A 21772-nucleotide genomic window follows, 5' to 3' on the forward strand; every position below is an offset into this window, starting at 1 on the left:
TCAATCTTGGAAGTAACTTCGACCTACCTATTCCACGATCCAGTACAATTTTTCATAAAAACCAGTCTTTCTCCATGTGTATCCGTCTTTTTAATTCTCTTCCTAATACAATTAATGGCGAAAATTATAACAAAAAATTAAGCATGATCTGAGGGAACATTTAGTTGATGAGGAGTTTTAGAGTGTTTCTTCGTTTTAAAAATCTAAATAGTTTGTAACGTTTAAAGTTTGTATCTTTATTTTAATGGGTAGGATTTTACTTGTTTGGTTTTAGTGACTTTTGCCCTGTACATTTCTGTATTATTTTGGCAACAAAAATATTCTGATTTGGATTCTGAAGGCGGTAATTCTTATAAAAGATGGTGAGTGGTGAGAGATTTCGATTTGGACTCTCCAATCATCATCAGACCCCATAGGCGAATAACCATCTTAATTGCAATCCTTTAAATGTATTTACCATCTTGTGAGTAAATATGTAATGTATTATTACTAGTGTGTAATTTGAGGTATTTTTTTTTTTTTTTTTACTTTCAGGTATAATAGTAATAGATGTAGATTTATTTAGAACTACATTTCAAGTGGGAAAAGATCAAACAAACTGTAGAGGGATTATTGGTTATACCAAAAAACTACCAAATGTAAGTGGACAAGGAGTTAACGTATATATCTAATGTAACACTGGTTATACCAAGAATTTTATCTTTATAAGGTTACATAATGTTTTATATAATTGTCATTTATCTAAAAAGGTCAAAAATACCACATATTTATCATTGGGTCAACAGTGTTTGTGGGTCAAAAGACGATTTGAATTAATTAGCTTAATAAAAGTAATTTAAAAAACTTCAATTATGACATACCACTGTACGTATTTCATACTGATGTTCAATGGTATGTGTGGCATTAGTTTGCATACTACCGTACTAAAATAATATTTCAAAAATCTGTATCCTATTAACTAATGTACTACGCGACGACGTACAGGGTGCAAATCACACTGTACATACGCTCTTTCTTTAGCCAGGATCGTACGGCTAAATAGCTAAACTATAAATTTAGCATGACGATTCGTTTGACACTATCGACTCATTTATAGGCTGTAGTTCACATGCTCCAAACTGAACATAAACTTTGTCTCGCTGATAGTTTGCACAGAGTGTTGTAACTGTCTGTACACAGATAATATTGAATTTTTGTTCATCAGCTAGGTTATTTGTTTGTGTTTTGAACTCCTTGGACTGGATAACATTATATTTTATTATATTAGTTTTATTTTATGTTTAAATTAACTTACAAACACTTAAAAACTCTTGGTGCCATTTCCCTAGAAGATAGATTGTGTGACATTGATATTTCCTGCATGTTTTATGTTAATTATATTTTTGTAATTTCTGTTACATATTTACAAATAGTAAAAGTCCATCGTCGTAAATTACTATCAAATATTTTATTGTCATGTCATTTTTGCTCGTAATAGAATTTTCATTGGTCATAGTAAAAAACAAAGTACGAAAAACATTCAAATTTAACGCACAAAACATTCTTATGTGGATGTACTTCATTTTAAATTATTAAGTTCCTTTCCGGCGGAGCATAGTGTATTTAATAGTTATTTTATACAACATTCCGCAGGTAATAGTAGATAATAATAATGATGACCTTTTAAAAAAGAAATAATATTTTAGTTGATTGAAAAAAAGATAAAATGATGAAGATGTCCTTTAAACACCACGTTTTTACATTACTTTTCATGATAATAATTTCTTTGACTTTATAACGGCTTTATCTTTATTAGTTTACGGGTTTACTATTTCTTTGTATAGTTTTCGTATTAGATTTATTATAAATTATCCCTACTTCTAAGAAGCAAAAAGTACATAATTGTATCTTCTTATATTGTGTTTAAAATGAAGATTACGAAGACATCCATACACATTTTATTCTCTTCAGGTTCAATTATATAACACAAATTTGTATGATATATGATCACCGTCATACTAGTCAAACAAGCCCGATTTTTGCTAGATAACTCTGAAAAAATCTCCATTAAAAACTTTTAAGAACAAAAATGTAGCATGTTTACTAAACAATTCAACTTTTTTCTAAGAATGGTACGGAACCAGAATTTAAAATAGTTTCAATTTAATTTATTATAGCAATAAATTTAAGTATAAGCCCAATGTGTATTTAAACTTCAAAATAAATATATATAGCTTAATATTTTAATAAAAACAAACTATTGCTTAAGGCTTATTGGTTTACTCCCGTTAAACGGAAGTTATTTTATTCATACTTCTTTGCAAATCTCAAGGTAATTCATTGTTCTGCATAGTTGTGTATCAAATAACAAACTCTGCTTTGTAAGAGAAAATCACCTACTTGAAAACTTCACACTAATGACCTGCGACACCATTGTTTACGCCGCAACAATGCTGTTTATTGTTGTGTGTATTGTTGAACAACACGTGACGTAACGAAGCAACAGTCGAGAGTCACCTCCAATTAGCGGTGGGGGCGGCTCGAGGGGAGGGGCGACCAGAGGGCCGTCATATTTTTCAGGGGTGTAAGAAGCCCCGATGCGCGCGCACTCTGGAGGGGGGCCGGGGTGTTGCGCCCTATATAAGCGCTCGATCAGAGGCGCTCCGGTTCAAAAAACCGCACGAGCCTCTGGGGTCGATTTGTTCGGTTCGGTTTTTTCTCTTTTTTGTGTTTATTTTTCCTTATTCTTCTCGCTGGTTTTGTGTGTTGTGTGTGTCTCTGTGTCTATGTCGCCCCGCAACCTCCCTCCCAACGCTGCCTCCCCCACGTGATAATGCCGCGCTGTCTGATGGCCAAGAAGTGGAAGTCGTACCCGTGGCCCCAGGCTGCGGAGGAGGAGGAGGAAGAGATCGACGTCGTAGGAGATGCTGTCGGGCCTTCGCCCCAGTGCTGGGGGCCGTCTAGTCCCACCGCCGCCGCCACTGCCCCCAGTCCGCCTCCGCAGTCGCCGCTACCCTCCGACACTGATACTGACCGCACCATCCTCTACCATACAGGTGGGTGTCACGTGGCTAGCTGCTATAACCTATAACTCTTACGTACTGTTGCAAAATACAATATTACGATGACGTAGAAATCATACACTACTTTTAGCAACTCAATAGAAAGTAACGACTACTGCATTAAAAAGGTCTGATAAAATGTGTAATGTTCCAAAATATTTATCGCATAGTGTTGCTAATGTCTATAACAATTTCTATCGGACCATTAAAGTATGCATTGGATCAATTTTGCTTTGGAAATTACATTTACACCAGTGCTCAAACTTGACACAGGTAATTTGGAGAATTGTACAATAAAGATCGGCTAATTCATGAATATTTTATGAAATATAAACAAACAGCTGCAAAGTTTTGCAAAGTCGTAATTTTTTTTGTGTAAGAGAGCTAACCTAAAACAACTGTGGTCATTAAAATCAGTTTGTTGAGTAATTGATACCATTTGAGGTTAGAAACCCTTGGTTGACTTTTCATGACAGGCTGTTAGATGGATTTGCATTCCTCTATAGGATCGCTGTTCAATAAATAGCCCATGCTGTTTAATGTGTAATTTTTTCTACTGTTTTTGCCACTTTATATTTGTTTTCCAAACCCAGGCTCTCCCTAACTTAACCCTTTTTTGAAAATGCGAATATATTACCAACTTAAGAACTAAAATTCTTCCAGTAACTACTCCCACTAACTACTCAAACGTTTTCTCCAAAGTTTTTTAGTCATTGATAAACGGACGGTTTGGTGTTGTATATCAATAAGAAAGTAAACTAACATTTCATGAACTGTTCATAATAGTTTTAGTGATTTGTATCTATGTGATCATTTTAAAAGGTGTAAGGAATATGTATCATAGTTTGACACAACTCTTCATCTCTTAGGAATGACATTATGGCTACAAATCCTATATTATTACTGTCAAATAGTTTTTTTGAAAGTTTCAGAGCAGTTTTTAAAGATGATAAATAAAAGGAACTAAGGATGACTTCACTTTTAAATAATGCTTCTAGCTCCTTCATAAGTCTTTTTTTGACTAAACGATTGAAAATTATTGAACGAAATTGAAACTGTTCTCTTGTTATTAACTGCACTATGAATGCAATAGTATATATTTACGAAACAAACTGCTACTGATCATTTTATGAAGTTGGAAGAACTAGTTTTAAACCGGTTAATGGTTACTGATACAACCCTTCTGAATTACTAATTTCACCCCTCACGCACACTCGTGAAACAAGGTTAAAAGACATCTTGATAAAACCTGAGAATAATCCTTGTGTTAAGACAAAGTAGAATTAAAATTAGAGTAGAATGTGTATTGAACCATAACCATAATAGCAATGAGAAAGCGTCTAGATGTTTAGTAAAATTGAGTGTTTGTAAGTTTGAGAAAGATTTGAATTTATGACAGGCAAATTTAATTATAAATAATACTACAAGTAGTCTTCTTATAGTACCTATTGAAAAATGAAACTTTTTTATTTGTGTTTCTTGTCCAAAAAGCTTTGAATGCATTGCATGTTTTATTTTATTTGAGGTTAAATTTTACATCTGCTTTACTCTGTAGATTTAATAATAGGGGACAAACAAAAGTATTGAAACAGCAGATCGTTCTATTTGTAAATACATACGAGATTAATTTATCTGTATGAAGTGAGAGTACAAAAAAACTAAACGTTCTATTTGGTCATCATAGTCACAAGGTTAGTGATATATTCTATAGAGAAAAATAAATATTAAATATTCAGTTGATTTATTATCATAGCAAGTCTACAAGACAATATGTGCAATCTTCGACGAAGTATTGAAGTACTACGGTTTTATGTGGTAAAATCAACAAGGCTACCAACAAGTGTGCATCAACAAGTTCAATTTAGTTCTTCGTGCTTTCTTCAGTGTATATTGTATAGTGTATAACAAATAGTGTATACTGTATGACGTGTATTATACACCGACTACAGGGCGTGTTCCAAACCGGTGACTGACAGGCACAAATTGGTGTTTATGGACGTCTCGTGCGTGCGAACACGATCGATTATAATAACACTGTTGCCAGGAGCTTCTTGATCGATAAGCCATCTGTGAAGGAAGCTCATGGCTTACAGGTGGGTTTGTACATGAAAATAGGGGAATTACCAGCTGGGATTCAAGAAGAAGGTTTAGGAGAAGAATTTTAGTTTATTCTAACGAATGACTACTGCATTTAAACTTAAACTCCAATTCACGACATTTTAAGAATAAAGGAAGTATGTTGAGAAGTAAGGGATAATAATACTACTTTTTCGCAACATCTCTTGAACAACACCCCTTAAATCACCTTTTAATCTTTTTAGGAAGTTTTTTGTTTAAGTTACACGAGGATTTCGCAATACCACGTGAGAAAAAACCCTTAAATAACCTTAAAATCTTTTTAGGAGGTTTTTTATGATGAGAAACTGATGGGGTTTGCATTTTAGAGTAGGTTTATACTACCACTACCAGATAAGTTACACAGGAATCTTAGTCAACAACTTACCAAAACCGGTTAAGTTGTTAAGTTCAGCTAAGTCAACGAAAACATCCTTCTTCGGTCTTCTAAGCGGCCTACAGTAACTTAACATACAACATTACTAAAACACTTGAGAACTATTTAATTTAGCCAAATTGACAACATACATATTTTGGCCAAGTCAACATAGTAATTAAACCTCATAACATTTAATTGGGTTAGATTATGTTATAGAACTGAGTTTATGTTGATCATTCAAAACAAGATCACATAAAAAATTTTCTAAATGCTACAATTAGCCATAATTGTTAGTTAAGCCTACGTAATTCAGCCTTAGTGTACAAAGATAAACGGAATAACTCTCTCACAAATATTGAAATCAACACTAACTGACACTCACTACTCCTAAATGATACTCAAATCTCATTACACCTGACGAAACAAACATGCAATCAAGCGCGAGCCAAATTAAGGGACTGATTTGTAAAACAAATGAACGATTTCAATTAAGCGCTTGCAAGTTCCGTAGGTTTATTCAGGTCCATTACACACACAAAGGTACAAACGCCGGGGTTCAGCCCGCATCAAAAAGCAGCAGAGATGCCAAAGTTGGGCCCAGTCTAGCAGAAGACCTCGCTATTACTGCCTCATTCTCCTCAAAACGTTATTTCTCCCAACGAAATTGGGCTTTTGAACTGCACAAAAGCGTCTTATTGGAAAACCCGATGAAAGATTTCGAAATGGGAGTTACAACCAAGATGTGGGGATAAGGGCAATATTTTCTACTTAATGGAATAAGGGAATCTGTAAAAAATCTCATAAATAAAACCATTTCGTTAGTCGTACGATTCTATATGGTTTCATAAACTACTTGTTTCAGCTATCATTAAACATAATGGATGAGCTAACTTAGATTGTTTTTACTACATGTTTATTAATTACATTTCATCAAATGTCTGGTACTATATTGTGGAATCAATTTATTAACTAATAATATTCTCCAGCCATATTTATTTATGATTCCTAAGTTTTATTTAATATATTGGATTCGATTGTGTGTCTATATACAAACTGATGACTACATCAAATCATTTTAGATCAATCAGTTATCTATGCGAGTGGTGACACTTTAAAACCTGCGATATTCTAATAAGACCGTTGATATTCAAGTAAGTCATTGCAATGCCAAACTTGTCCTCGTGAAAGGATCCATTTCTTTGCATCTTTTTGTCGAAGGATAGAGGCGTTCCGCAAGTTAGTTGCCTGGGGCCTATCTTTTTCTCGGCGTACACTTCTGATCTTGCGAGTCAATTAAGGTGTTGTACTTTCATTAATATGGAGATGTCATCCTTCATTACTTTATTTCAATCTTTGAATTTCCTTGACACAATCAGGTATGTTAATTATGATTTGTGGTTAAGCAATGATCTGAAGAACATAGACCTCAACTCAACCTTACTTCAACATACTTGTTTTCCTAAATATATGGATTCTACATATGGTTCGATATTTTTCCTCAAAACGAAAAATTCATCCTTCTAACAGTTGTAATTTATGTTGTCTCGTTTTAGTTACTACCACTATCAACGGCTAACTACACTGTCTTCACAAAGTACGTTACCTCTAACACTGACTATATATCGTTACACATATATCCTTTCAATACAGTGAACCAATTTCCTTCATTCATGTTAAAACTTATTTTTCACAATCATTTAAATGTTTTATCCAAAGATTTTTCGAAATCCTGCAGAATAAATGGGTTAGTCGATAGCAGAGTAGCCCGGGTAGGGTTGCAGGGAAGTGACATATTATTAGGGCGCTAAGATGTTTGCAATCCTGGGGGATTACCTCGCTCCAGGAATTATTTATCAGGGAAGCGTGGGAACAGGCACGTGACTCGGCTAATACCAGCCCGGGAGTTTTACACCCTGCGAAAAGTTTTGGTGTTGGATTTTATGGCGACAATTTTCAGATTAAGGTGTTCACGTTGTGGTTAAACAAGTAATTATTCTCCAAATAAAGTAATAAGTGTCATCAACTCTTCAGCAGCTGATTGAAATTAAGGAAATTAACATTTCTAAGATGGTAAGATGGTCTCACAGTGTCCTACAAATTTAAATTATTTTCACTTTGGTGTTTGAAAAAATATTGTTGAATGATAAATAACTCTTCAGTAGCTGTTTGGAATCATCCAAGGTGGCCACTAGCCTCCAAGGACTCTTAAATAAAGTATACAAAAAATTATTCTCCAAATAAAGTACCGATTACTGCGGTAGGTGAGATAGTAATAACTCGCGACCTGTTGTTATAAAAACCAGAAAACTGTTGATTATAATTTGATAAAAAAAAACTTTATGTCTGATAGAAGCACTTACAAAAATTTACAACCTTAAAAAGACTCATAAAGTTTTAATAGTTCAGAAAAGTGTTTACTGTACGTCATATTTGTATCATGAATTTGCATTCACAATCATAGCACGTTTGAACGAATATAGAAACGGATCAAACTATTTAAGGTCATTTAATACGCTTGGCAAGTTTGTGCTATCAAATTAATAGTTCGCAATATCCTCAAAATAAACACGAACCTGTATTAATCACTTGATTTATTTTTCATTATTTTGCAAGCATAAGTAGTTACAGATGCATGTAAAATGTTTTGTATACGTGCATGTCTATAGTGAAAAATTTAATTAGGTTACATAACATGTGGAATAGCTATCTATTTAATAGGTTTTCACCTCATATATTAAGATAGTTCAGCCAATTGTAAAGAAACAAACCCTATACGAAAAAAGCTTTGATCGGAGTGTATTCAAGTAAAATTTTAACCAAGTTAAAAAAATCTTAATTTTATATTACGGATCCTGTTGAGTACGTACATAATCTATAGAGTATTCATTTTATAGCCGAAAAAACTCTAGATTTTACTTTGATTCTTTAGTGTTATTTTTTTCGTAAACCATCGCTACTCGACCTGATGTCGTCGGTTTATGGGATTGCTCCAACAACCCCCATTGACCTATATGATTTCCTAACTGTTAGTGTTGCTTAGGGTGATACAAGTTTAGGCCAAAACTACTTGGCACATGCCAGTTATGGCGGCCTGTGGGCCAACTCGTAGTAATTATCGTCTGTAACGATCCAGAGGGTTTTTTGCAAACTTGGCAATAGCTATAAACCGAAGAGGGGGGGTGCGGCTGACGTCACTGGAGGAATGTTCGCCCCCTGACCGCCCCCTGTGGCCCCCTATACACCCCTAAACCGCCACAGTCGCCCAGTACAGCGCTGCTCGTCGCCCGCTCACTCCGCTCCGGCCCGCCGGTCCTTCAATCATGGTAACATAGAAAATTCACTACTAAAAATTATTTTTTTTTGCTAACTTTTCCTTACTAAAAATGTCATATTTTGATAAAAAAATATATAAATTTCTATTACACCCTTTCCGTAAAATTTAGTTTAATTACACAGCTTTAATTTTCAAACCAAAAGAGTTTAAAATTTCATATATAAGCAATTCAAGTAATTTTTGTGTTGGCATTATACCGAAAATTAACATACAAGCTCATGTCCGTGTAGCACTGATCATTCACTAATTAAACTAAGTTTTCAAGTATTTAGTAAGTTTTAACACTAACCGTTTCGAGTAAATAACATTATAAGTTAGAATTATCTTTTATGCAATTTAAAATAAATTTATGGGTTGTAGAATTTTAATATTTATTGTTTTTTGTTGTGCAAATTTGAATTGAAAACATGAGCAAACAAATTTTTCAAACACATTATTTTAAAGCTATTAACACGTTAACGAATTTTACCTAAGAAAACACATTTTCTCTCAAATATATTTTTTACATTGGCAAGCTAAAGTTCCACGTCCATTTATACAAAAAAAATCAAGTTGGCATTTCAAATAACTAAATCTTCCAAAGTCCTGTGCCGACTTAGGAGTCGATGTCGGATAGAATCGATATGGAAGGGCCATTTGTTAGACTTTAGATTAGCTTCCAAGTCGACCGACAGGTATATTTGTTCGTGTCACACCATCGATTGAAGTTCCGCGGAGCCGGAGCGTGTTCTGCACTTACACGCACACACGCACGGTAAGTTCCCCACAGCTGATAGTAGAGTTTATGACGTCATTTGTTGACAGAACCACTTTGGAAGTAAACGTTACAGCTGTTACGTTAATTGCGCAACTTGACGTTAAATGTTTAAGTTGTAATTGTTGTGTTTTTAGTGCCTTGTAACAGACAAATGTATTGTAAATTTCAGGATGAATGAATATTAATAGTCATATTCAGAGGAACATCCTTAATTGGTTAAGGAAGAAACTTTAATGGACATCCTAGGATTGTAAGTTCTACAACTGTCACCAATAACACATTAACAAATTTAAAATGGTGCATTGCCGTAAAATAAATGGAAAACTGCATACACTGAAGTAGGTAACAAAATGTCAATATATGGTTATGAGTTGATAAGAGTATAAATATAACTCACCATCAACCCTATACATTTGCAAATCCCCAATTATACATAAACATAGATAATCATCATTAAAGCTACACTCAAATTTTATAGACTTGTGGAATAATAAGTATAATAACGCAATAAATTTAGCACCTGTCTTTATTATTTTTTAAAATTTTCAGTACCGGTACATCTAGTTCAGGATGTTTGTCCCATTTGTGATTGAAACCAGTGACTCTATAAATACTTTTATATATTTTATTAAGTTACCATTCTTAAATACCGACTGCACCTAAGAAGTTTATTTACTGTTTTTAAATGTTCAATATCAAAATAGAGAGGTCATACTTCCATTTCCACTTAGAGTGGTATAAAAGTTTCCCAAAATCATAGGAAACAAATATATATGAGATAAAATACATATTATAAAATTCACATTTTTATACCAAGTGTTTTTGACAAACATTTACAATTTATTGCATCAGTAAAGATAATATTTGAAGCTTCCAAAATAATTTTAAAATATTTTGAAAGGTAACATGTTTAAAAAAAACAAAATGGCGGCTTGGAAGATGGCGGTCCCTGTAGAAACTAGTATTGATCTATTGACTCCTAGGTTCTTTGTATCTACGAGACTGCTTTAGACTACAAATTGTTCACATGGTGTTTATACCTTACAATAGTATACCAAATATCTAATATTGTAGTATAAATATATTTTTTTTTATGTTGAGTCCTTTGAGCCTAGACGTTCTAACTCATAAAACAATTTAAAACTCCAAAGAAAATTTCCAATCTCACAGTAAACTAGATATTTAAATTGCAAATATTCTGGTGTTTGAAAAAATACATTACTAGATTATAAATAACTCTTCAGTGGCTGTTTAAAATAAAGGAAATTAGCATAGCTCTTGTGGTGGGTAAATTCAAGATTGTATATTCACAGTGTCCTATAAATTTAAAATATTTTCACTTTGGTGTTTGAAAAAATATTGCTGAATGATAAATAACTCTTCAGCAGCTGTTTGGAATCATCCAAGGAGGCCGATCATCCAAGGTGGCAGCTAGCTTCCAAGGGCTTAAATAAAGTATACAAAAAATTAAACACTGCTAATGTTTCATATTACTCGTATGTATTGTTGTTAACAAACTATAGTCAACATTCTAACTAAACCTAACAAAACAAAAATTAAATTACATTTAAATGTTCTATAAAGCTTAGATTTTAGTTTGTTAGTGCTAAGAATATATTACATTAAAACTATTTTTGCATTTGGTGTTCACGTGCCAAGGAGGGTTAACTTGACGAGACAGATTTGTTATTTTTCCCAACGTTAAAGCTGCGTGGAAACAAAGAGTCGCTTTTTATGCGAACGAATAACCAAAATCATTCAAACCCTTTAATGAAACCCTTTTTCCCAAATCGTTCCAATGAAAATGAAACCCACCCCGCCGTAATCACATTTAAACGATTGAGCCGCTCGGAAATGGGTAAAGCCGAGTGTGCTTTTTACTGAGTTTCTCCAAAAAAAAAAAAATCAAATACATAAATGTTTTTGTAATTTCAATAAATCTATTCAATAAAAAGGAAAATATTGAAGCTGTTTGGAAAATCTTATCGTACGGATTGAAAAATTTAAATACAGTAAGCTGTAAATAGATAGTTCTTAGCAGGGGTGTTGATTTTTTTTAAAATAGTTTGATACTTGATATAGATCAATTTGTGTTTTTAACTCCATATACCAGTATGTAAGCATTTAAAAAAATTCTCGGTTATAACCCGAAAATGTTTTTGAAATATACTGAATATTTGTTTAAAACCAAATCATTAACTTCACTAAAAGTTTTCATTTACGATTGTAATTTGTTTTATACCAATGAAGAAATAATTGTGGCTGCAGTCTTATTATTAAACGTTTTATGGCAATCCAAAGAGAAGGTAAAAAGTAATAAAATGTTTAATAATTTCAACAAATATATCATAAAAACCACTTTTTGTCGTGAAAACCACATCTAAAACCCAAACGATATCGAGTTCATCGTTAACAAGCAGATCGTAATCCTTTGTGGTTTCTAACTTCATTAAAATCGTGAAAAACTCACAAACCTCCGTCATTAAAACACAAAGCCCGTCCATTTGAACACTAATTGAAGAGGAATCAACCAAACTAATTACATTAAAGCGATTGAAGCTGTCAATAAAACAAATCCATCTATATAACGCAGTTATCTTGAATTGTGGCCAGGACAACATTAGTGTTTTGTGGAGTGGTTGAGGGGAAAGCGGATAATACCATGACAAACACTAATCGCATTAAAAATGGCGGGAAAATCAACATAGATTGACGTTTGGGTGGGATTTGCGCGGGTAAATAGACGCGAGTATTGGAACGGTGGCGCCGGTTTAATGATTCTGTATTGAACGAATACTCCAATGCTTAAAATGACTTAGGTTTTATTTAAATATTTTGTGTTTAATATTGTTTTTTGCTCCTACAAAGTGTTTTATGTGAAAAAAATGAGTAAATTGTGTGTTTATTATATTTCGTTTACAATATTTAGGCGGTTTAAGGGGAAGTTTCCCCACAGTTTTTTTTTTTTGTATATAATGTATGTTACTTAATCAGCTGTTTAAAGGTAAGGGTCAATTGGAGGAGACAGATTTCTTACCCTAAACCCGCTTAATATTGTGAACGAAGTATAGTATTTAAAATCCTGATTTCATTTTGTGTTCCAAAAAGATTAGCTGTTTATTTACTAATAAAATTATTTCACGTAAATTTGTTGGGGAAGATTTTGTACCTTGAGATGGTTGTGAATGTGCTGTCATCTTTGAACCTAATATTTTACCTTTGTAATTTTGCCTCCAACCACTTGGAGAACTCTCATACTGTTCCACAGTGGTTTTAGTGCAAATATTTTTTCTACAGAATATTCCTTTTTAGTCCGGTCGTTATTGGATGAAAAATAATGTTAAATTCAAAATGAATACATCAGAATTCAATGTGTTGTTATTTTTTTGTATAATTGAAAGTTCTACAAAACTCTATTAATTCTTTTGTTTATAACACAGAACTTGCAAACTTGTTCTATCCCACGACGGAAGCTGCGAGGCTGTTCCCGACATGAGATTTAAGTTTGGGACGTTTCTTGATGAACTTGTGACTCCAAAACTTGTATGTCTCTGCTTAGAATTCAAAATCTTCATTTAGTTAATACTTGCTCTTGTCACATTCACTGTTATTTATGCAAATTTAATGCATGGATGGTCTTTTTTAGACACGATGTCGTATTTGTCCACATAAAGAGAAAAACGTCAAAATAATTCTAAACAAAATAAATATTAAATATTTTGAAATTACTTAAAATTAAATGGTACTCTTGAAACAATTTACTCAATCACTACAGTAGTTATTACCAATACAGTAAATATAGTAAATTGAATGGGTCTACGCATTACACAATAATTAAGTTATTCCACTCAATTTATTTGTCAATTAGTTGAGTTGAATAGCACTTTTGATACAGCGTTGTAATTACTGAATCAAAACCACTAAATTGGAGAAAATACTTTGTGCAAAGTTAGTTTTCACTGTGGTAATTTTGTGTTATGAGAGATACTATTAGGGACATTTTCAATCAAGATAAAATTTTCTTAGGCGATTGTTGCGGTTGCATGGTTTAATTTTTTACTGATCTTGCAAAAGTTCCGCAACAAGCTATCGAATAACATAAGAAAACACATTTAGAACGAGAAAACACGAAAATAAGTTTGAATACCGATGCTATGACTTAATTTGAACATTTCAACGTTTTCCCGTGTTTTTGTATTCCAATCTCCCCAAAAGAGGGAGAGTTTGTTTGAAGCATTGATGCATGTTTTGAATTTTCAGGATGAGTCGAGAATGTTCATTTGTCAATCTGTCATCGAAAGCTCTGACGGGAGTTTACAGCTCTCGGATTACGTCGGGATGAGAAAAACGAATAAATGATGTTTTGGAGATATTTTACACGGGTTAAAGCGGTTTTGAATATTTTGGTTGTTCAATTACAGCCTCTGGTTAGAAATTTTTATATTACACTAAAAAAAATACCTTTAATTTATTTTCAAGTGATGCAGTTTCCTTAGATACAAAATGTATATCCTTTTACACCAAATATTTGGAATAAAAAAGAATATAAACTAAACCTCAGAAATCAAATTTTGAATTTTTATTTATTTACGTGATTGGCAATTTTAACATTCTCCGTAAAAAAAATTGTTCAAACCTTTTTCTTGTTACTAACAAAGCCATTTTTTGTTAGATAGCATTATTAACTGATATAAAAACTAATATTTCGGCCCAGGCACGAATCGGAATTGAACCTGCAACCTTCGGAGGCTTAAAAAATCTATCTACTCTGCTATACACAGAAACCCTAATAGTTTAAGTAAATGCTTTCGTTTTTTAATAAGTTTATGACTAAATTCATGTTTTCATTTATACCATATACACGACGTTCTAGGCTCTTTTTAAACGCTACCTGGTTACAATACCGTTATTTGTAGTTCCTAAAAATCATTTGCTACCGCAAAATATCTAAATATGACTTAATACAAAAATATGACATAAAGTTGAACAACAAATAACTCTAAATTTTTCTATCCATAGTTTTTAGGCATTGTAACACTTTCAATTGTTCACAAACTGTACTTTCCCCATTTATATCCACAGTGTAAGGGTGTTTTTTGATGGACGCTACTGGTGGTTTTTGGACCCACATTGACATGGGTCGATGTTAATGGGCTTCGACCGCGGGTTGGGAATTATTCAGCAAAGGTCACATTTGCATTCTACAACTAGAATTGAATTAGTATTGTTGACCCTTGCCAGTAGTGTTTGGATTGGGATTTGAAATTGTTGGTTCTGCAAAAATTATTTTGGAGTTCATATTTTAAAAATTTAGTATAGCCTAACATTTTAACTGTGAGTTAGTCACGATTGAAATTAATTCGTGGTGTAAAAGCAAAGGCAATAATTTATTGCACATTTGTAAAAAAAAATTAAAGTTTTTTAAGCTATTTTAAGTTTTTAACAAATTACCATTTATTAACTTAGTGACAAACATTCAGGGGGTTAAGTTAAATTCTTGACTATACAAGTTTCAAAATTGGAAATGGAAAAATATGTTCCAAAAAAACTCCTAGTTTCGTACTCATTGCACAACCCTAGAGTCAAAACGTTTAAATAGTATGTTATATTTTGATTTGAAACTTTCAACTGCTATCGAATACCTGGCGTTTACATATAACATGCGATATATTATATAAAAAATTCAATACAAAATTGAAAGCAAAATTTTACATCTTAATATTTTACCTTGTTTTTACTTTAGTTCAATTCAGGCTAAAATATATTTTTCTAAAAGAACCCTTATCACCCTTCTGCCCTCTCGGCAATACCACTCGAGGGGAGCTCGACATATTGAAGAAAAACATAACTGCTCACATCGGTCGTCAATTTGTCAAGTATATCGGCGTTCCCAGGGATGTTTGTAATTATAAAACCGGGCTGAATGATCCGTATAGGGAGATTAAAATATTAATTTGTCGCGTGGGTTTATAGGCTCAGCGCCGGGACGGGCCATAACATTGCCTAATACAGCACAGTATTGCCAACAAATAATTGAATGCTGCCGATATTGCCCATTTCACGGACCTGCGAAGCTGTATGGGAAGTAATGACTGGTTTTGACATAAAGCGTGGTGCGGACAATATATTGTGGCGTTTCAGTTGGGTATAATTTATAATTGTGTGGAATTACTGACTATATGTTGTGCGTTGGACTATGTGGAGAGCGATAAAACTATATCACTACTGTAAAATTACTGTACCATTCGATTAATTTTTAGTTATAAAAAGTTAAATCCGACTTGCAAAGAGAAGGTTGAAAGGAAGTGTTCAAAAGTAATTGATGTTAAAGCTTTCATGGTCTTTTGCAGTAACATATATATTTTTCTAAATTACAATTCAACACTTAGGCACTGATAGTTCATTAATAAAAACAATTATATTACTATCTCAGCTTGTTTTTCCCCTACTGTTAGAAGTTCTTTCTGAATCTCTCTGAATACTATGTTCTGCCTGCCTTTTGTGAACAAATCATATGTTGTATTAATTGTTAATCTTCTATTTACATTATTTGTTTACATTTGTCAGTTCTTAGAAAATCATGTTCATTAAACCATCTCTTGAATTTTATCTTTTTTATTACATCAATTTTACTATCCATTATTAACACGTACAATACATAAAAATGTACTTACAAATATTCGTTTTGATAGGAAATTCAAATAGGTAAATAGTTGATAGTAAATGATATTTTTTATATAATTTGTTTAATTAAAATCGATTGTATCTTTTAATATTTAAAAAGCAACTAAGAAATGCATTGCTATATTAAATCTCTAATCAACCATCGAGAAATTTTTCAAACACCAATTAACTCCAATATGGAAAAATGTAAAGTTTAATCTCATTATACCTTAACAGAATTTTTAGCAGAAAGTCGAGACAACAAATCTATCAAAATTGAATTAGGCCCCTCTCTAGCAGAGCACGATAGTCAGCTGAGCGTATGAAATAATAAAGCGAAACGTGCTTCTGCCGGGGGGAGGGAAATCAATACTAATTTAATTCCAGTTTCGGTCCGAATGCAGATGACCTTTGTCGGATCATTAGTGACCTGCGGTTGCTCATTAACATTTGCTGTGACATTTGGGTGGAAAAATGACACCACAATCCCTGTCAGATCAACACACACAAACTCACATATGATCGAACATGTGGGGATGTGTGGACTATATTGAGGGGGATGCGGAATACTATCCCCCAGAAAACTACCCCCCAGGTGAAACGTAACGTCACAAAATCTGCTAACTAACCAATATGGAAGCCGTGTCCACGACTGGAATACTACCCCCCCTTGACAAATCATGCTATGTAATTTTAATTTTAATTCGAGTAATTCCGTTGGATAATAGAAAAGGCATATGGTGAATATAAAACAGATTTGTTACAGCAAGTTTGGTTGGTTAGGTTAGGTTAGATTAGAACTGTTTGACAACTAAATTTGAGTGTCCGTGACTGGAAAACTGCCCCCCCGGTCTCTGACGTCAATATGACGCAGGAACCTGCTTGGGGGGGGGGGGTAGTTTTCCGGGGGGCAGTCATCCGGCAACCCATACATAAAAACATGACTGATTCGTAATATCTTGTGGTAGAACTTGAATCAAAAATAATTTATACTATTCCAATTGCAATTGAAAATATATTTTTTCAACAAACATTTATATGTATCAAAGACTGGTACTTGTTGCTTTTTTTCTTGATACTTTAAAAAAACTCTATTAGAACTGTTATTTTTTGTTTGGAACGGTCCATACCCTGGTTTTGTAACTGTCTAACGTAGACTTTTTGTTAGAAAAATAAATGAGTTCAAATTCAACCCCGCTTGGAATCGAACCTTCAAATTTTTAAGCGAGGATTATTGTTATTGCTCAACTTACTTATTTTAATTCATCTGGAATCTCGAAATAACCCTGATTTCAAAGGAACCTTTTTGTAAAGGGACAGTAATTTAAGAGAGGCATTTTATTAGGTCACTTATATTCAACTTACAACCAAAGAAATGTAATATTTCAAAATGTAACATACCTCAACATTTACAAATATTTTATTGGTTTATATTTTATCAAATATTTATCCAAACAATTATTGCACCGTAAATGAATAAGTTATAGACTTATCTAACAGCTCACTTAAAATATTTTTTTTAATATCAGGCTGTTTCGGATTAAATAACCTGCTTCGATACATACTAGACATTTTAGAGGTATCTATTAAATGAAGAAAACCTAAGTGAACTCCACTTTTCGTGATTCGACAGGGCTACGTCAGTAATCGCTCAAATCTGAAATCCCTAACTACCCCTGCACGCAGTCACCCCCTCCCTTGCGTTATCGTGCATTTTAACAGACAAACCCCGAGATAACGCCGGCGGGATACGGCATTGTTTGAATACTCACCATAATATTGGTTTCATTTAAAGGGCTATCGCAGAATCATCGTTAGGGTGATACAGGTGTTTCCCTCGTTGGATTGTTGATGATTAATTAAATTGTTTGAACGCTTTGAAATGACCCGGCTTTTGGTTTATCTAGTTTACTTCATTAACGTTTTACATTTGATTTACAACTTTTTTATGTTTGATTGCGGATCATTAATTACAGCCTTGTGAACAATCATAGCTTTACGTTTTTAATCCAATGAAGTTTCTTTTTCAATTTCGATACAATATGTAGTATGTAAGTAATTATTACCTCTTCTAATTTTTTAAGAGGTTTAAGTTTCGGATACCAATTGAGAACAGTGCTCGTTTCTTAATGAACTTACTGGTACTAACATATTACCGACCATACCTAATAATTATAACCTAACCTAACCTAACCTAAGGGTGTTAAGGTTAGGTTAGGCTAAGAATATTTTGTTATTTAAACTAATTAAAATCTTTTTTGGAAGTCGATTTATCGGTGTGGTCGGTATAATACGTAAATACCAAAGGAAAAGATATTATGAAAAAAAAAATAAAAGTACAATTTTTATAAGTAGATTTAATTCTGCCAACGACAGAAAGTAGCTTTGCAGATATTTCGCAGGCTTTCAGAGTACGTTTTATCGCAAACATCTGGCAAGGTAATTACCATAAATAAAGCAACGCGACGCGACGCCAGCGCCCCTGGCGGGGGTATTGAACATCGCTTCTGTATGGCATTACCCAATAATGTCAATACAGTGTAGTCTAAGATGTTATTTTGTAGCACCACTAATCTAATTTTCACATATATATATCCAAACACCGTAGCTGATATTTTGAAGAAAAATTAGATGTACAATTAAAACTGCCGTGTAGAAAAATCGATGTATTTTTTTATATTTATCTAATTGTTGCTAGATAGAATGTCTGGTTTTTGACATGATCTATGCTTTATATTTTTATAGCCACAAACTAAACATGAATTTAAATTAAAATAAACAATTTTTTAATAAAAAATAAAAAAAATACCTGAGAGTTTCTTTTTGATATGGATTTAGCTATATAAAGGTCGGTTTTCCTTTTTTTCACACCTTTTCACCATACCAACCATCATTGTAAAAACGACAATTTCTACCGTAACTAATTTCCAAATTAATTTTGACCATCTCTACACACATTGAGACCCTAACCCCGTAGTAACATAATATTTCTCTATGTAAATTGTTGAGGTTGTACTCAGCTGAATTCTCTTTATGTATATTCAATGAGCGGCCACAGTTTTGTTATTGGTAGCGGTCAGGCGTTTACGTTGGTTCTGAAGAACACATTCTCATTTGCATGCGCAAATGTAGCAGCAATGAGGGGGTTTCTCCCTCCTCATTAACAGGCTTAGACACAATGCCCAAAAGTAGCCTTGTTTTGCCTCTGTTTAATTGGGGAACAGCTGACGGTATATTGCGACTTTCCCTCTCAAGATATTAGACAACAGCTGGTGCAGGGATTAAAGTTTAACAAGTGTAATTCAGGCTCAGTCGTAAAGGCTGGTGGCGAAACGTAATTTTAGAGACATGAATTTTAATGTTGGTAAAGTTATAAAAGTAAAATTACTGTTTTTAATACTAGTTTATACATTATTACTGTGGTTATTGTTTGTAAGTATAGAAATTTACACTAGAAACTCAGAGAAATGGGATTTAGCATCTGACCAGGCAGTTAGGCATAATTATAACACCTTTTAATGTGATTTTTAATTTGTTTATGAACTTATATATTCAAAATGGCAAATTTTTAGTTAACATGCAGCATTTAAAAATAATTGTTGGAAAACAAATTTTTACACAGTATAGTAATTCCAAATTTCATTTGAGTTTTAAGAGTGTCTACAGTAGGCCAAAAGGCATTGTAATTAACTAGCCTATACATTTATGAGATAATCATAAGCAAAGCTTTAATTAATCAACCATGTAATGGTCTTGACCGTTGTAATGTAAAAATCATATCAAATAAGAGGCAATTCAAGAGAAATATAAAGAAATGATTACCTTCTGTACTAAGAATTAAGTAAAAACGGTATTTATTAATGGTTATTAGTATTAGTTAACACTTACGGCTGTGTATTGGGTTATAAAACTTATGACCAACATTTTGTAGATACTCTCATTGACTTTTCAAACGGAGGAACTTTTCATAGGGTCTAAAAAATGTTAAATGAGTTTTAAACCCTTCTTTAAAATTTTCGTTGTTTCGAATAAAAACAAACAACTTGGGAATGGGTAGGTGTGAATAAGCAATAAATAAAAGTAAGGAGCGTAAAGCCTAATAAAGTGGCACTCAAGTAGGGGGGGGGGGGGGGTTAAGCCCCCGGCCCAGCGTCAGTGTTACAGATGAAGCGCATTTATTAAGCGAATACGCGCCGTTTTTGTCGAAATTGGCTACAGAGGAGCGCACAACGGGCAACAATCATTCGGACCAGAACTGGGCTGTTAGGATAAATTAAACGGGAGGGGAAAGGAAAAAGGAATTTCCGTTTGAAATTTTTACACCCTGGGAATTTTAAGGTCCTGCTTGACGCTGAGATCTTTTTGCGATTAGGGTTAATGTCTAGGCCTTTAATTGTCTCGATGGAAGAACCCGAACAAAGAACAATAAGACGGGATCAATATTAGGCGCCGTGGACTTTGGAACAAACGTTTCATCATTTATCTGACTTTAACAGCCATTATACTTCCATTACGGCCTTGATTATCTTTGCTTGGAGGCAACAGCTTTCTAAGGACTGATTGTTATTAAGTCTTATTGGAATTTATCAGACCCATATTGAAAATAAGTCCTTAAAATATTCATCTCATCGCAGTGTTGATTTTGTAGGAGTGATTGTGCTTTTCTTCATTTAATTGATAAAGTTCTTAAGTGATATTAGAGAGACAGAATAAATTTTATTGAACAATGTCTATAGAGTTGTCGGGATTCGTATAAATGGTTTAGTATGGTAACTACAATTTTTTACCTTAGAATATATTGATTAGTATGGTAATCAATACTTTGCTACTGCATAGTTTTTTATCTGTTGGTACTAAACGGTTTATAATATATTAATTTATTTATGAGTTTTCACATTTAAAATATACATTTAAATACATAACATAATTATACTTCGACAAAACTACTTGTTATTTCTCAAACGTTTCCAGAATAGCATGCAAATTATAGCGAACAACTCTCTTTTTTGCAAATTCTCAAGTAACTCCTGTCACAAGAGTTTATCATCAACTTAAATACAAAGAGAAACTAAACAAGTCTAAGGTAACATCTAAGTCAGAACCTCAGAGGAAATCTTTTTTGAGTCCACTTCTAAGTAAAAGACAAACACCTCACAGCTTAGAGTTTCCTTGCATTGCCTAAAGCTTTGACAAAACTTCCTGTATAAATTTACAGCTTTTAACGTTATGCTAAGTACATTTATTACACACCATTTCTATAACCACAATAATTGGTCCCAAAAAAATCACATCCATTATCCATCCATACGTTGATAGGACGCAAAAATCATAATCTAAAACTGGTTTTCAAGATGCACGTCATACTTAAGACAAATTCGATACATTTTCAACATATTAGAGCTAATAGCTCAAGCCTGGCGTGTTTAGCTGTGAAACTTCCAAATCCCAAGCGAAACTTCGACAAGCGTTACTCTATGTCACTT

At 33.2% G+C, this 21772-nt stretch overlaps 1 protein-coding gene across 1 annotated transcript in view; it reads left to right on the forward strand.

Annotated features, from left to right (window-relative positions):
- The first annotated feature begins 2662 nt into the window (after positions 1–2662).
- LOC128994326 (transcriptional repressor scratch 2-like) overlaps positions 2663–21772 on the forward strand; it is a 36146-nt gene continuing 17036 nt past the window's right edge. Inside the window, exon 1 of the mRNA XM_054418782.1 lies at positions 2663–3035. Coding sequence (XP_054274757.1) covers positions 2813–3035 — 223 coding nt within the window. The 5' untranslated portion in view covers positions 2663–2812. The remainder of the gene's footprint in view (positions 3036–21772) is intronic.

The sequence above is a fragment of the Macrosteles quadrilineatus genome, unplaced genomic scaffold, assembly GCF_028750875.1.
Source record: "Macrosteles quadrilineatus isolate MER2022 unplaced genomic scaffold, UCM_ALF_1.0 Scaffold_5__1_contigs__length_97177068, whole genome shotgun sequence".
NCBI classification, from domain to species: Eukaryota; Metazoa; Arthropoda; class Insecta; order Hemiptera; family Cicadellidae; genus Macrosteles; species Macrosteles quadrilineatus.